Raw genomic sequence first — 12,550 nt, forward strand, 5'->3', positions numbered from 1 at the left:
TCTTCAGACTGTGCATCCAATATTTCTTCCCTTCTTTCAGCCTCCTGTATGCTTCCTCTCCTCCAGACCTCATTCCCTCCCCAACTTTTTCTTTGTTTCACCCTGACCCCTTCTTTTTTTCTTTCTTCATGCCCCCTTTCTTTCTGTATGTCTGTCTTTCTCTCTCTCTGTGCCCCATTTCTTTCTTTTACCCTGCCCCCTTCTTTCTTTCTCTCTCCATGCCCCCTTTCTTTCTCTATGTCTGTCTTTCTCTCTCTCTCCGTGCCCCATATTTTTCTTTCTTTCTTTGTTTCACCCTGCCCCCTTTCTTTCTGACTCCCTGTCCCCCCTTTCTTTCTTTCTTTCCCTCTGCCCTCCCCCATGCCACCGCCATTGGGAAACATGCTGCTGCCACCACCGCCATCGGGAACAAGCTGGTGCTGAGTTCTCCCTCCTTGCTTTACTTCCCCACGGGGCGACCAACTCTCGCCACCCGACGTCAATTCTAACTTTGGAGAGGACGTTCTGGGTCAGCCAAGCAGCGATTGGGGAAATCCTGAAAACCTGACTGGATTGTGGCCCTCAAGGAGGGACTTGACACCCCTGCTCTAATGCATCCTCTCCTTTCGCTCTTGCCACAGCCCACCTGGTTCCTCCTCCATCTCCACCGTTCCACTTCTTTTTTTGCCTAGCAAATAAGCCTCAACTGTAGATCTGGTGAGCACCTAACGTGTAATTAAACATCTTCCGTTTGTGATGCACTTGTAGAATGTACCAGCAGTGGCGTAGTAAAGGGGGGTGGGGTTAAGGGGCACCATGTTGGTGGGGGGCACCCTCTCCTTCTCTTTATCCCCAACCTCTTCCCACTCCTCCCTTTGCCATGCGCACATCCCCCTTCCCTTCTCGTGTACCTCTGGTTAAAATTGTTGCTTGCGGTGGTCAACCATGTGCTCCTCGCGATCCCATCGGCTCTCCCGCTGATGTCACTTCCAAGTGTTTTTGATGGAAGCTGAAAATTTGTGCCCCTCATTCCAGACCTCCTACCCACCCATAGGCTCCCCCCGTAGGTCTATAATACAGTTCCTGGTGGTCTAGGGCAGTGTTTTTCAACTTCTTCATGCCAAGCACCCCCTAAGTCTAACAAATATCAACCGAATACCCCTGCCAAAGCTCCGCCCCATACCTTCTCAAGCTAGGCAAAATAAGAAGTGGAACGGTGGAGATGGAGGAGGAACCAGGTGGGCTGTGGCAAGAGCGAAAGGAGAGGATGCATTAGAGAAGAGTGATGTCTCTGTCCTACTCCTCCACCCTTCCCTCTGCTGCCTGCTCGAACTGTGTCCTAGGTTGTTCCCTCGGAAATTAAGAGCAGCTGCGGTAAGTAAGGTTGGCAACTGCCTCTGGGTTGACTTGTAGTCCTGTTTTTTCTTTGGGAATGCAATGAGGAAATTGGAACTACAACTTTCTTCTGGCAATGGGTAAACCTTGGACATGTATCTTGTTGGTAACTCTAGTGGTAATGGGAGTCAAACTGCTGCCATGTTTGCTCAGAGGTAGACCCATATTTCTATTTCATTCTAGTTTATCAATGTTCATCTGTTTCTTGGGATGTTTTGTTCTGTGAGAACCAGCCCCTTCCAGTGTGAGGAACTCAAAATGCAGCTCTCTGGAAAGGTTACCCAGTTTTAGCCTGGCTCCCTCCCCCCTCCCATAATACTCCCATCTAGCTTAGCCCAGAGCTTCCAAGTTATCTATTCCAGGAGGCAGATTTTATGGCCGGTCCTGGATTTTGGCCAACCTCATCCTGGTACATTATGGGACCAGTAGCACTAATTTCAAGAATCATGGACTATACTACACTCCTTTGGGATGTACATTTAAAACCAGGACTGGCCAAAAAGTTTCCCTCATGGAATAGGTACTTTGGAAGCTCTGTTAACTACCAAGGTAGTAGTCTGGTGGTTGAGAGTTGAAGACCTCTGTAAACCTGAAACAAGGGTCCTACTACTATTAATTATAGCGCTGTACAGAGTCACAAAGAAGACAATCCCTGCTCCAAAGAGCTTACAATCTAGACAGACAAACAGGATGTCATGGATACAGTTAAGGCAGGGGTGTCCAATGTCGGTCCTCGAGGGCCGCAATCCAGTCGGGTTTTCAGGATTTCCCCAATGAATATGCATGAGATCTATTAGCATTCAATGAAAGCAGTGCATGCAAATAGACCTCATGTATATTCATTGGGGAAATCCTGAAAATCCGACTGGACTACGGCCCTCGAGGACCGACATTGGACACCCCTGATTTAAGGGGAACGGTTAACCTGCTGGCTGGGTTGGAGGGCAGTGGGGAGTAGGGTTATGGATTGAAGGCTATATCCTCTTACATATCACTATTGGGTGATGGCTAGGACTGTCTCTCCTAGAGGTCTGCGTTACCTCTGTGGTAGCCCATGCAGCACAAATATGGGCTCAGAGGTCCAACTTGAACTTCTCTGCAACAATATGGCAATGCCAGTGAATCACTGTGCCAAATCTATTGGCACATTTCTTCATGCAAATAAACCTCCACCATTTTCTGGAAACATCACCAATAACCGATGTGGCATTTCTTGACTCGCCCCTCTCCACCTCGTAAGAAGTCCAAAAATGTCCACAAAGCTCTCAAGCTGCTGATGCTCAAAATGATCTCTGCCAAAACTCAACATCTTGTAAGAGGACTCATGATAAAAAACCAACCCCTCTTTAACATTCATAGCCAGGGCTGGCTCAACCATTAGTCAAATGAGGTGGTCAGGTCATCTAGAACTGTGGTCTCCAACCCTGTCCTGGAGGGCCAATCGGGTTTTCAGGCTAGCCCTAATGAATATGCATGGAGCAGATTTGCATGCCTGTCACTTCCATTATATGCAAATCTCTCTCATGCATATTCATTAGGGTTAGCCTGAAAACCCGATTGGCCTAGTGGTCATCCAGGACAGGGTTGGGGCCAACTGATCTAGAGCAGTGGTTCCCAACCCTGTCCTGGAGGACCACCAGGTCAATCGGGTTTTCAGGCTAGCCCTAATGAAGGGGAGGGGGCACCAGGCTGTAGGATGAGGGTTACCACATGGATCTGGAAAAAGGAGAGGAAAAAACTAGAAGCCAAAGGTTCTATGCACAACCCAAATAGTCCACAAACATGTACATGTGAGTAGAACAATCTAGCAAATCTAGATCAATTGTACAGTAACCCCCCGAGAATTTGCGGTTCGCAAATCGTAGACTCAGTAATTCGCGGTATTTTCCAACCGCCTCTTCCTGGTACTAAAGTCATGGTTACACCAATCAGGAGCTGCTTTGACACGCTATCTGGCGTATCAAAGCAGCTCCTGATTGGTGTAACCATGACTTTAGTACCAGGAAGAGGCGGTCGGAAGATGTGCCCGGCTTCGTAAGCACAATTTAAGCACTCGCTGGTACCCCAGCTGCCCTCTCCTGCCTTCGATCAGCTGACAAACCGTACTTGTGGTTTTTCAAAATTCATGGGGGTTCCTGGAACGGAACCCCTGCAAATTTCAGGAGGGGAAGTACTGTATAACAGCGAAGAGGAGGACCTCAAACACCCAAATCTGTTCCAATTGTAAGTCTGAATGCGGCTTGAAACAAGTAAGTGTTAAATTGTTTTGAGATCTTTTCAATCTCGTGTGATTCATGGTATGTCCATTTCCAAGCGATCTGGTTTTAATTTGATCTTCCAATGCGCGTTTTTTAGAGTGACGAAAGTGTGGATAGTTTCCGTGATAAAGATAAAGAAGTACTATAGTCAACTCAATAGGACCTGGGATTCAGGACTACGAAACACTAACCCCTGATGAAGCAATAAGTGAAACGGCAGACTCTCCATCGGGAGTGTTTGTTTTCAAAAATTTTTCAATTGGATCAACTATCCATTGTTTATTGGCGTAGATTGAACACAAATATTAAATATATAAAAAATTCACATTAAAAAGTAGTGAGCAGTCCGTTGTCCAGTGATAATATTCATGACCCCAGCTAGACGTGGGGTTTGATGTCCTCCTCTTCGTTGTTATACAGTCGATCTAAATTTGCTAGATTGTCCTACTCACGTATATTTTTGTGTCCGGAACAAGGAGGACAGATTGAGACATCCGGATTTTACTTCCATTGCTTTCAATGGAGTAAAACCCGAACGCCTCAATCCGTTCTCTTTTTTCTAGAGCCATATGGTAACCCTATGTAGAATTGCCTATGGTAACCAATGCCCTAGCATTTTTTCACAGCGAAAATTAATCACAGAGAACACCCCTAGATTAAAGATCAAAATTTATTACAAAAGTAATAATGCCCCTTAACTACAGCTGACAAGCGGAAAGTGCTTCAAGCGGGCCAGTTTTATAGTCTCTAGTTATATGAATATACAATTAGAATACTCGTAAATCTCTGTAAACTCTCACGTTTCCTGGTGGAATTTTTTTTTTAAAGAGGGGAATTTCATCCCAATCACTGTTCTTATCATTTAGTGATGTGGAACAGTCTATTTAGTCATAAATCTGCCCAGTCCAGGTAAGTGCTTCAGTTGCAAGGCTTATAGAACACAGTGCCTGCCACCTACAGGACTGGAGGACTCAGGAGATGTAGAGCCTATTATATCTAGCCATAAGAAAGTCTTTGCTATCTGAAAGGGATGCAGGGGTGATGTAGGTAAGAGTTGCTGATCTATTTCCTTCCCTGAATGTACAATTATATTTACTGGTACCTTTGTTGGCAGTTTTAACCTAGGAGTGAATTGGTAAGGAACATGAATTCCCTTCTCCCTTTTGGGGTGTGGCAACATGTTTCCGGGTCTGGATTAGAGAGTTGCACGGGGACAGAAATCCCACCCATCCCCACCCATTCCCGCCAGGATCCTCTCCGTCCCCAACCATCCCCGCAAGGAATTACCTCCATCCCCACCCGTCCCCATAAAAAGCAGCAATTACTTCTGACAGGATCATCAATTCCACAGTTTCTTTTGCTGTCTTCCTTGTGGAATCTCTTTGGTGGAACCCTTTTTTTGTTTTCTGTTCAGGTAATTAACTTATAAACCCCCTCTTTTACTAAGGCTGACGTGTCCATTATATTATATGGACGAACCCTGCTTCCAAAGCCTTCCATCCCCGTGGGAGTCCCGTTGGCTAGATGGGGGTCCCCGTGGGAGTCCTGTGAGTTAGAGGGGGATTCCCGCGAGACCCCCGCAGGACCCGCGGGATTCCTGCAATCCCTGTTCCCGTGCAGATCTCTAGTCTGGATGGAGACACATTCATTGTACAAGTGGGAGGAGTCTTATTTTTGGTGATCATTTTTATCCTCAGTTTCCCTTTTACAATGGCCCTTTTCAGTCTACGATGGTTTTACTCCACCATGGTTGAGCAGCAGGAGGGCAACCCAGGTGACGACATATAGTTGAGTCCCAAAGTCCATCTGTGCTTATTCAGCATGTCGCTCTGAGTTCTCTTTCATTGGCGATACCCCTCCCAGCATACATTTTACCACCTAGCAGTAAATCTTGCCCCCCTCTGGCCCTCCTTGAATGCCAACAAGTTTAGAAGCTTTGGTGCAACCGCGATTGACTAGTGTAAAACCCAGATGTCTTGACGCGGCTTGATGTCGAGGTGGGTTTAGTGGTTACAGCAGCAGGCTGAGAACCAGAGAAGCCAGGGTTCAAACCTCGCAGAGGCTCCTTTTGACCTTGGGCAAATCACTTCACCATCCGCTGACTCCTGTACAAAGTTAGGGCAAATTTACTAACCTGTAGTACTATTAATTCATGGCATTTGTAAATAAGCCCTTTGTGTTAAAAGTGAAGCAACGCGTGCTAATGCACATTAGTAAACCTAGCCCTTACATTACAAGCTCTCTGGGGACGGGACTTATCAATTATATTGGACTTTGTAATGTGCCTTGAAAAGGTGACTGACTAAATTGAAATTCTCATAGGCCTCACCGCCTATATAGAACCCTGGAGTGAGAGCTTGTCAGTGTGCACTCAGTCTCACCTTCTGGTATACTCAAAACGAGGCCCTGCAGCTTCCCTTGGGGGAGAGAATGGTGGTCTGTGCAAGGAAGGGGTGGGGGATGAGGGAGCAGAGGCGGGTAAGCAGTGAGGAAAAGTGTGACTTTGAGAACACTTGGTGGGGGGAAGGGGGTGTGTGTGACTGGAGCCACAGAGAAAAGAACATGAAGGTAGGGCATGCTCACTGCTAGGGATGCTGAGAGACTGATGACCTAATTTTGCTAATTTAAAGGTTCTGCCAACCACCGGCCTTCCTTAATTAAAACCACTGGCTGGCAATCCTGCCCTGACCCCCTCAAGTCTCCCTCCTCTGTCATCAGTGTGGAAAACTTGACAGATCTGTGCAGCCCCTCTTGACTTTGAGTCCTAGGGCATGACCTCATTGACTTGGGCATTAATCCTGCCCTAAAACATTCCACGTGGGAAGAATCCCTCCGTGCTGGGCTTCCAACAGACCTTTCAATTATACGCCAATTTCATGGACTCACTGCAAGGAACGTCTGTGTGTTACTGATTTAGCTGAGCTCATTCCCCATTCTGCATGCACCAGATGAAGGGAAATTGTGGGGCAGTTTGACGAACTCCTACCAAAGCCCCTGTGTGCGGTGCAAGGGCTGCACGGCTGATCCAGAAACATTCAGGGGTAATTTCTGACAGGCTAGGCCAGGTCTCTGACCTGGAACATTTTGGACTTGAATTCCTTTTTCCCATTGCAGCTGGATTGGAAAGTGAATGCTGCCACTGGCCCCCAAGTCAGGTACCTTGAAATTTTTTACAAGAAAATTCTTTCTGGGAACAGCGGTGCTGCAACGGTGGCCTTAGATGGGAAAAGCATAGGCACAGGCCCTCAGTGGAGACTTTGACTTCTGACTGGCAGCGGTGTCAGTTGGCTCCTTCACGATGGGAGCCGGGGATCTTCCATTTTCTCAGGCCGGGTAGCCACGGAGCAGGACACAGAATTGGCGCCGGGCGCCGGCCTTTCGCTCTGTGTACACTCAGTTCTGGTTTCTCAGTCTATTCTGGCAGCGGTGGTTTGTCCTAGCTGACCTCTTGTTTCTTCTCCCATTCCTGGTAAGAAAACAAAATTCGCTGTGAGACTAGACAAAATGCTCGTTATTTCAAGTGCCCATTATTGTTATGGGGCAAAATGTAACCCTCCTTCCCACAAAACAAAACGTTTACCCGATATTAATTTTCCATTAAGCTGGTATCAGGCAGGTCATGAAAGAGTTCCACAGTATAGCTAATAAATCACACCCTCATCACCTACCATCTTATCTGCTGAAAATTAGAGAAGCCAAGTGATATCCACAACAGAGCTGGGCTTAGAACCTAAGAGTTCTATGCCTTGGCCCTGCCCTTTAAGCATCTTACCATGATTTCTTTTATTAAAGGACATTAAGGCACCTAACTTGGTTAATGCGTGAACGTGTTAAGGGATTTCACAGTAGTTTATCTATTTCCATAGGTTAAACCACACGTGATCGAAATTTTGAGAATTTCTCTGTTAGAGGGTGTGGCGTGGGTGGACGCATCACTGTTACGCTTGCCATGTGCTAACTAGCTAACGAAGAGTTAATGCTGGACCACTTACTGCCTCCTAAACAGGAGGTGCTAAGCAGTGGGGGGTCTGTCCCAGGCGCCTTGTTGGTAGGGGCACCGGCACTTCTCCTCCTCTCTGCCCCCGCCTCTTCCCACTCTTCCCCTCACCATGCGCACGCCCCTTTCCGTTCACCGCCGTGAGCAACAAGAACGTCAACGTTCTTCTCACGACCTCGTCGTCTTTCCTGCTGACGTCACTTCTGGGTCGCGAAGAGCATGTTGAAGTTTTGTCGCTGGTGGCGGTGAACAGCTAGAGGTACAGGGGAAGGGAAGGAGATGCATCCGCAGCAGGGGGGATCAGGGAAGGAGCAGGGGGAGTGGAGATGAGGGCGGAAGAGGGGTGCCTCTCACCCTCGCTATGCCACTGGTGCTAAGACCTTAATTCTATAAACACCATCTAACGTTGGCTAATGTAAAGACTGAGGTCGACAATTTCAGTGGCAGGTCCAGGTCTGCGGAATGCACTGCCAGGATACCTAAGATTACCCTGTTCCCCTGAAAATAAGCCCTACTTAAAATCAACCCCCGAATGTCCCTGATGCTCCCCGACTCCATCCCTGCCCGATTTGCTGAAAAAAAGAATTGGACTCGGCGATTCCATAACCCCCACCCCGGTGCGACCTGACATGCCTCAGCTCCGACGTCTTCTAAAGCAGCAGCGGTGGCAACGCTCTGATGGGGCTGCTTCCCAGCCTTCCCCGCCGAGGCCTTCCCTTTGCCGCCATCACTGAGCGCTGCCGCCGCCGCTGTTTTTGGAGGCCTTGTAGCGGAGGTATGTCAGTCACATGATGAGAGGGTCGGAGGGGTTCTGCTGCACAGGGGGTGGGAGAGAGGGATGGAAAGATGCTGCACATGGGGGTGGGGAGAAAGGAAAGAGGAAGAATTGGGGTGGAGGAGAGGAAGGGAGAGATGATTGTTGTACATGAAAAAAATAAGACATTCCCAAAAATAAGCCCTAGTGCGTTTTTTGGACCCCAAATTAATATAAGACACTGTCTTATTTTCAGAGAAACACGGTATGTAGGAAAAAGATGTCTTTTAAAAAACAATGCAAAACCTTGTTATTTGTTGAGGCTTTTTATTGGCTATTGTAGAGTTTTGTGAGCACGTTTTTGTATAGAAAAGATTTTGATGATACTGTTTTTGTCATGTTTGTACGTATCAAAACTCTGTATGTTTTTATTGTTATTCACTTACTCCCCCCTCCTTTTACTAAACCGTGATAGCGGTTAATAGCGCAGGGAGCCGAGCAGAATGCTCCGTGCCGCTCCCTGCGCTCATAGAGTTTCTATGAGCGTCGGGAGCCACGCGAGTGTTTAAGCGGAGAAGAAATTTTTAGGCACCACCGAACATAATTGCCAATCATCCGCTAGGCGCTGTTTATAGGCGTTGAAACCTTAGGCGCACGCCACTTACGCAGTGGCATAGTAAGGGGGGAGGTGGGGAGTGGACCGCCCGGGCACCGTCTTCTCAAAAGGTGCTGGCGCCTCTCATCCTCTCTACCCCAGTCTACCTCCTTAAACATTTGCCGGTGTGAGCAGCATCTTCTGTTTGCTGCTGGCTTCCTTCTGACGTCACTTCCTGGTTATAGGACCTCTACTTACACTTCTATTGTATATTTTATCTTTGTTAAAAAGCCCTTTTCTGTTGGTTATGTCTGGTCTTTGAGCTTATCGGTAAATAACAAGAGGGGATTCCGAGCTCTAGATCTGTTATTATTAGACATGTTTCCCTAATGCCTTTATTTATGTGCTGACCTCTACTGGTCAGAAATGATACTGCAACCCTCACAGCAGTGGCATAGCAAGGGTAGGAGGTGCCCGGGGTAGTGGCAACCCCTGCACCCTCCTCTCTGCCCTCTTCTCCCCACATCTCACGCCCTCCCTTCCCCATGTACCTCTTTAAATCTTTGCCAGCGTGAGCAGCTTCTTCGGTCTGGCCACGACCAAGAAGTGATTTCAGAGGGAAGCCAGGCTGGAGAAGTTGCTCGTTCTGGCAAAGATTTAAAGTGGCAAGAGAGGGGAGGGAGGGAGGGTGTGAGCATGGCATGGGGGGGCCGGAGAGGTGCCAGCACACAAGAAGCCACCCGGGGCAGTCATAAGAACATAAGAATTGGCGCTGCTGGGTCAGACCAGTGGGCCATCGTGCCCAGAAGTCCCCACACGCGGCGGCCCCCAGGTCAAAGACCAGTGCTCTAAATGAGTCCAGCCTCACCTGCGCACTTTCCAGTTGAGCAGGAATTTGTCCAACTTTGTCTTGAATCCCTGGAGGGTGTTTTCCCCTATAACAGCCTCCGGAAGAGCGTTCCAGTTTTCTACCACTCTCTGGGTGAAGAAGAACTTCCTTACGTTTGTACGGAATCTATCCCCTTTCAATTTTAGAGAGTGCCCTCTCGTTCTCCCTACCTTGGAGAGGGTGAACAACCTGTCTTTATCTACTAAGTCTATCCCCTTCAGTACCTTGAATGTTTTGATCATGTCCCTTCTCAGTCTCCTCTTTTCAAGGGACAAGAGGCCCAGTTTCTCTAATCTTTCACTGTACGGCAACTCCTCCAGCCCCTTAACCATCTTAGTCGCTCTTCTCTGGACCCTTTCAAGTAGTACCGTGTCCTCCCCCCACTCTTACTAAGCCACTGCCTCACAGATAAAGGCTGAAACTTGCATAGCGCTATAATGAGAGTATCCTGCACCAGTCATTGGATCAACACCCAATCGGTGAGCATGGCTCTTTCCTAACCAGCTTCTAAGCAATAATCATTCCCATACAATCACAATCTTACCTTGGCTTTTTGCAGGACAGTCCCTTTCCCAGCTGTCATGATGGACAGTGGTCTGTTTTTCAGGGCTGTGGCGGAGTTCACAGGGGATAACTCGTGAGGGTTAGCAACGCTGAGGACTTTCACCTGCGAGTCCAGAACACAAGAGGAGATTGTTGAACCACACACCGTAAGCCGCCTATGGGTGTGAGAATTGCCACTAAGCACTTTCCTTTATAGAAGAACAATTAGGGCCAATTTTTCCTAGTGATGATTTTTGAGCACTGTTTATAAAATCCCCCCCCTCTTGGAATCTGATTCTATAAATGGTACCTAACTCCTAGGCGCTGCTCGGCAGAGTTGTCAATCAACCACTAGGCGCCATTTACAGAATCATGCCGAGCAGCGCCTAGGTGGGCTTCAGCGTCCTAGTGGTTAGGTCAGGGTTTTCCTGGCCAAATTTACCAGTGCCTAACACGGACCCCTAACAATGCCTAAGTCATTCCACGCCTACTTTTCAGGTAGGTCTTGTTAGGCGTGGGTGGGCGCCTTGACTTAGGTATTGCTAGGCGCTGTGTGGTATTCCACTTGAAACTTTAATTAACAGTTTTTAAATTGGTTTTTAATGACAAGGTCAATTACCATGCCAATTATGCCAATATAGTCCATTGACGATCAATAGCGTGTTCTAACTCTCAGATTTCCTCCCCTCCAATGTAAATTGTACTTCAAGTATCTCTTCAATACTTCCTGGTAGAGGACTTCACCCCTCCCCCTCCCCTGCTATATCTCCTCTCACCCATTTCTTCCATCTTCTGCCCATTGCTTGAATTGTACGTCGCCTTGAACCTATTTGGGTATAGAACGACTCACAAATCATAGATTAGATTAGATATACTAGAATATAAACCAAGATTATTATGCCAAAAAATGGCCCAGAAATGGGGGTCTCCATTTATATCTGAGTCTACCATCCAGTAGTGCTCCTTCTTCTCTACCCAGAATCGACAGTTCACCTACCATCAGTCCCCCACCACCTGACAATTTATCTACTGTCAGTTGTGCCCCTCTCTCCCTCTTCACCCCACATCAAACACTGCCTACCCCCTCCTGCCCCAACACCCTGCTAGACCATCCAGGAAGCATGGTAGGCCTAGGGGTCCTACTGCTGGGTTTGGGTGGGCTATGGCTCTTCGGGGTATGGTGAAGAAGGAAGGAGGGAGGGAGGGGTGTGCTGACAATGAGAAAATTTCTGGGTGTGGGTGGGGGGCTGATGGTGAGGGAACTGCTGCTACGGTGCATGCGGAGAAGGGACACCACCAGGAGGGAGTGTAGGTGGGTGGGTAGGAAAGCCTGGGGGATGTAGGGGAGGAATGGTTTATAATCAAGTTACCATTTTTCCCCAAATAGGGGGGTAGGGGTAAAAATGGTATCTCAGTTTATACTTGGATGGGTTTATATTCAAGTATATATATGGTATAAAAAATGAGGTTACTTATGCATGGATTTTGGTTACGTCTCACTAGGCCTAGCAGCGCCTACCCTAAGCGCCATGTATAGAATTTCCCTCTATGTCAGCGGTCTCAAACTCAAACCCTTTGCAGGGCCACATTTTGGATTTGTAGGTACTTGGGGGGGCCTCCGAAAAAAACAGTTAATGTCTTATTAAAGAAATGACAATTTTGCATGAGATAAATCTTTCCTTTTGGCTAAGTCTTAATAATAATATTGTCAATTATAGCTAAAGAGACACATGATCAAGAAACTGTTTTATTTTACTTTTGTGATTATGATAAACATATCGAGGGCCTCAAAATAGGACCTGGCGGGCCGCGAGTTTGAGACTACTGAGTTAAGGGGAACAGTTAATCTGCTGGCTAGGTTAGAAGGCAGAGGGGAGAACAGGACAATCAAGCCATTATGACATCACTGATGAGGCTGGCTCTTATTGGTGGAATGAGGCATTATGACATCACAATCTCAGCTCTGCTTCCCAAAGGCAAACAGGATTTCATGGTTACAGTTTAGCCAGTGGTCTCCAACTCCAACCCTTTGCAGGGCCACATTCTGGATTTGGAGGTACTTGGAGGGCCTCAGAAAAAAATAGTTAATGTCTTATTAAAGAAATGATAATTTAGCATGAGGTAAAAACTCTTTATAGTT

The 12,550-nt window shown here is 47.4% G+C and overlaps 1 protein-coding gene across 1 annotated transcript in view; it reads right to left on the reverse strand.

Annotated features, from left to right (window-relative positions):
• Nucleotides 1-5,132: 5,132 nt before the first annotated feature.
• AFAP1L2 (actin filament associated protein 1 like 2) overlaps nucleotides 5,133-12,550 on the reverse strand; it is a 269,917-nt gene continuing 262,499 nt past the window's right edge. Inside the window, exons 18-19 of the mRNA XM_033943435.1 lie at nucleotides 10,412-10,534; nucleotides 5,133-7,098 (exon numbers count right to left, since the gene is read on the reverse strand). Of these exons, the coding sequence (XP_033799326.1) occupies nucleotides 7,069-7,098; nucleotides 10,412-10,534 (153 nt within the window). The 3' untranslated portion in view covers nucleotides 5,133-7,068. The remainder of the gene's footprint in view (nucleotides 7,099-10,411; nucleotides 10,535-12,550) is intronic.

The sequence above is a fragment of the Geotrypetes seraphini genome, chromosome 4 (genome assembly GCF_902459505.1).
Source record: "Geotrypetes seraphini chromosome 4, aGeoSer1.1, whole genome shotgun sequence".
Lineage (NCBI taxonomy): Eukaryota > Metazoa > Chordata > Amphibia > Gymnophiona > Dermophiidae > Geotrypetes > Geotrypetes seraphini.